This window comes from Quercus suber, unplaced genomic scaffold (assembly GCF_002906115.3).
Source record: "Quercus suber isolate HL8 unplaced genomic scaffold, Cork oak 2.0 scaffold_433, whole genome shotgun sequence".
Lineage (NCBI taxonomy): Eukaryota > Viridiplantae > Streptophyta > Magnoliopsida > Fagales > Fagaceae > Quercus > Quercus suber.
Window position 1 is genome coordinate 613469 of NW_027069884.1, and position 3934 is coordinate 617402.

General features: G+C 35.7%; 1 protein-coding gene across 1 annotated transcript in view; it reads right to left on the bottom strand.

Moving 5' to 3' along the window:
• Positions 1 to 870: 870 nt before the first annotated feature.
• LOC136061382 (dnaJ homolog subfamily C GRV2-like) overlaps positions 871 to 3934 on the bottom strand; it is a gene marked incomplete in the record, with an annotated part of 18634 nt that continues 15570 nt past the window's right edge. Inside the window, 3 exon segments of the mRNA XM_065761884.1 lie at positions 871 to 1350; positions 2026 to 2093; positions 3902 to 3930. Coding sequence (XP_065617956.1) covers positions 1266 to 1350; positions 2026 to 2093; positions 3902 to 3930 — 182 coding nt within the window.

Here is a 3934-nt window from a genome sequence, read left to right on the forward strand (position 1 = left end):
AGCCTAAGTCATGGTTAAGCCAACATTCAATGCAATATATGGATAGGGGGAGGGTAACAGCTGAATTTATTTGCAGGGATGCCTTGAGAAATGGAATTCCATTTTCCCAAGAATTCAAGTTAAATTTCTCGAGCTTGCCAATCCCAAGGGAATTCCCATAACTTATGTCTAATGCACCACCAGTAATTGTCACTACTGCGGTGTAGGGTAAGAAAATTCTATCTAGTGGACTAAATTTCGAGAGGGCCCTTCTGACATAACTGAAGCTTTGATACCGCATAATGGAGCCTTACCACTTCGATTTCTGAAGCCGATCAAGTAAATATTTGGGAAGCAACCATTTGATATCAGGTACGTGGAACAAAGCAACCAGTTGAGGATTTGTCCATTTCCAGCACTAAACTAAAACTAGGATTGACATACAGAGATTTGGAACACCAAATTCTTAGTGCCCTAAAAAACATTTTAAGCTCAATCCAGATGTTGGCCTAGACTATCATGTTGAAAAAGAGAGGCAATTCTGCACTCCCATGACACAAATCTCCTAACCCACTATAGTTTTGACATCAAAACTTAGCTGCTGGCAAATGATATTCTTAACCCTACTACGCACATTATCAATATATATATATATATATTTTATGGTGTAGTCTTCCATGAATTTGAATAGAATCCTATTACCCATCCAAAGCAGAAGAATTCATATTTCTCCATTCTACTTTCATGTAGATTGCTAGAAGCACGCAACACTCTCTTTCCAATTGTAATTATTTGTAACCACTCTCCAACGTCTCAATGGGTAGAAATATGAAAAGGTGCATAATATTGATTAAGTAGAAAAAAAATTTAAAGAAAATTAGCATTTATAAATTTCACACAAAATCCCCTCTCATCTATAAATAACAAATTGGGCAGTAAACCAACTCAATATACAAAAGGTATGAGGTCCTCTTTACACGGGAAAATAAATAGATTAACCCCTTCCACTTTTCACTTAGAAAATTGCAAACACTGCCTCTGATTATCTACCCTGAGAAAGATTAGTAGGCCAAAAAACAAAAAAGATTAAACTGTACAGTGTGCTATACAATGAGTAAATTGTGATATGCTTCATGATCATGGATCTGTCTTCAGTTTTTTGTACTATGATGGGTGATCCTGATTCCCATTTGAGTCGTATGGTGTTGAAGCAGGAGGTCTTGATAGAGCGGACTGTGGCGGGGGAGCTGGAAGGGCATAAGTGAGCCTGGATGATGAGTTCTCAATTAGACCAGCCACCCCTGCAGCAGCAGATTGGGCATTTGAAGGCAGGAAAAGATCATGTTTCTGATCTTTATAAGCACTCCAAACCTGCAAAATTGGCAGCATGACCATCAAATGAATTACAATCTATTTATTAAATTTACAAACTAACCACTCTTCCAATCAGTCATTCCTAAAGCTTCTGTAGAGATTAAATTATACATAATGCAAAATACTGCTATGGGTTTTGATATGAGTTAAACACAACAAGATCTCAGTTATTAACTACTATTTTATTAATTCACTCTTTTTTTTGTAATGATTAGAGCTTATAATTTTTAGGAATACTGTGTGTACATATCCGTGTGCATAAGGTATCTCCTCTTTCACAATAAATTTATATTATTTTTCCAAAAAAAAGCTTCTTCTAGTAACCCAGTATTGGCGGGCAAGTACAACAACAGAAAAGGACAATTATTTGTCCTACAAAGACGACCTTGAGGACTGAGGTAGTCAGGTTTGTCTAAACGCTCTTTTAAGGTTTATACAGTTGAAATAAAATGCAATAGAATCTTATCACAAAATATGTTTGTTTCCCATTAATAAGCAAGAGAAAGTGTAAGATATCAGGGTATCAGAGAACAGTTCAGGAGGCACAATTCAAGAACTTTCTCCAGAAAATCAAGTTTTGGGTTGCCAATATAGTTAGAAGATACTAACCCACAAACAAATTACACCACAAACATGAAGATTTGGAAAATGAAAAGGTGTGTAAAGGCTTACATCAGATGCATCCAATATGTCACGCACTTTGGTACAATGGGCCCTTCCGTGGCGAATGCATGCAAAACCTGTATGAACACATTCAAACCAGATAGTTTTAAGCCACCAAAATAAATGGCACAAATTTAGCTTTGCAGATGTAAACTATGCATCTTGAGCCAATTTCGCCCCCAGAGAGAAGAAAAAGAAGGGAAAAACAGAAAAACAAAAAGAATTTCCATGGGTCAGAAAGCATTTGAATAAATTCAAAAAAGTCTGAAAAAATCTCTTCTGGTTATGTGAACAATCCTCATGAAAAGATGAAAAAGATCCTTCAGGATACCAAAAGCTCTCTCTAATTCAGAGCAAATTAACAAAAATGACACAAGTTTCTCTTTGTGAGCACATGATAAGATGGAAAATGCATAAAACAGGTTAACAATTCCTAACTAGTACCAAATAAGCAAATGTAGTTTAAAAAAACAAAGAATGTTCCAAAGATAATACAAGTTAATAATCTTTCTTAGGATGTTTCAAAAGAACAGGAAAATAAAATCAAATCAAAGGTGTGTGACTTGTGAATAGCCAGCAATACTGTCTCACCAACTACTTGGTATGCAACTCAACTATTTTTTTATAGTGAGGATTGGTCAAAGCACGCTTATGCACAAAGTGCCACGGCCCCAGCGCTTTTTGCCTTTAAAGCGAGGCGGATTCAAAGAAGCCTTTCCAGAGCTTTTTTATATAAAAGTCAATGTATGGTATGCTATTATACACTAAAGCCTACTCCCCTCCCTTTACAAATTCTAGAAGACCCCAGTTGGAGACCAGAGTCACTCTACCCAGTCCTTTACCAGGTATGTCTCTCTCTCTCTCTCTCTCTACACTATTTTACTGTGACATCCTGAAACCCACCAACACCTAAACGCCACTTATCTCTTTTGGGGTTTCATCCTGTAAGTTGTCCTGATACTCCCACCCCTAATTCTTCTTCTCTCTATTCTATTAGGTTTTCTTTACTTCTTGATTTTTCTTCCGGAAACAGTAACCCACAAGCACAGTGCACAACCCATGCCTCTTAATTTTTATCCCCCACTTCCCCTCTTGGATTTTCTGCTTGGTACCAAAACTGCTCTATCCTGGAACTCCTAGTTCATTCATGAAAAGAAAAAAGTGTGATATTTTTTATTTGTGGTAATTGTTTAGTTACTTTACCAGTTGATGTTGAACATAGCATTTAGACTTATATTAATTAATTCATATAGACCCATACTCATTAAGTAAATAAATTAATGGTTGCACATATTTTTTTAGCACAAGAGAGTTATATAAAATTTTATATTTCAATTTATATAATTATTTGATCACTTGATTGTTGGATTTCCCATTAATAATTATTTCCAATTTTTTTTTTTTTTAAAAAAATGTGTCCTTCACTTAAATCAGGCGCACACTTTGCTTTCCACCTTAGCTCTGGGGCCTTTGCCCTTTTGAGTGTGCCCCACACTTTTACCAATGCTGGTGAGGATATAACCAAATTTTAAATGCATATAACAGAAAAGTTTATCAAGTCTTAGGTATGTCTAAAAGGCATGGATCAATTACAGCCTTAAATGGATAAGAGGAACTAAAATGGGCAATGACACTAGAACAGAAACAATGACATCATAATAACCTCTCTTTTTTTCTTGTCAAATAACAACATTATATTGGAATACTAGGTAGAGAGTTGTGCAACCCAAAACCTCACTCTAATTTAGGAGAGGTAAGCCAGTGGTATAGTAAAAATTTAAGCATGGTTTTACACTAGGTAGAGAGTTGTGCAAAACTTCATAGAATTGACAAAGCCCAATTAAAAACAAAACTCAAAAAATATCTACAATGATAAAATTCTAACCTCAACTGCAAGCACTCTGCCAATAGATGGCTT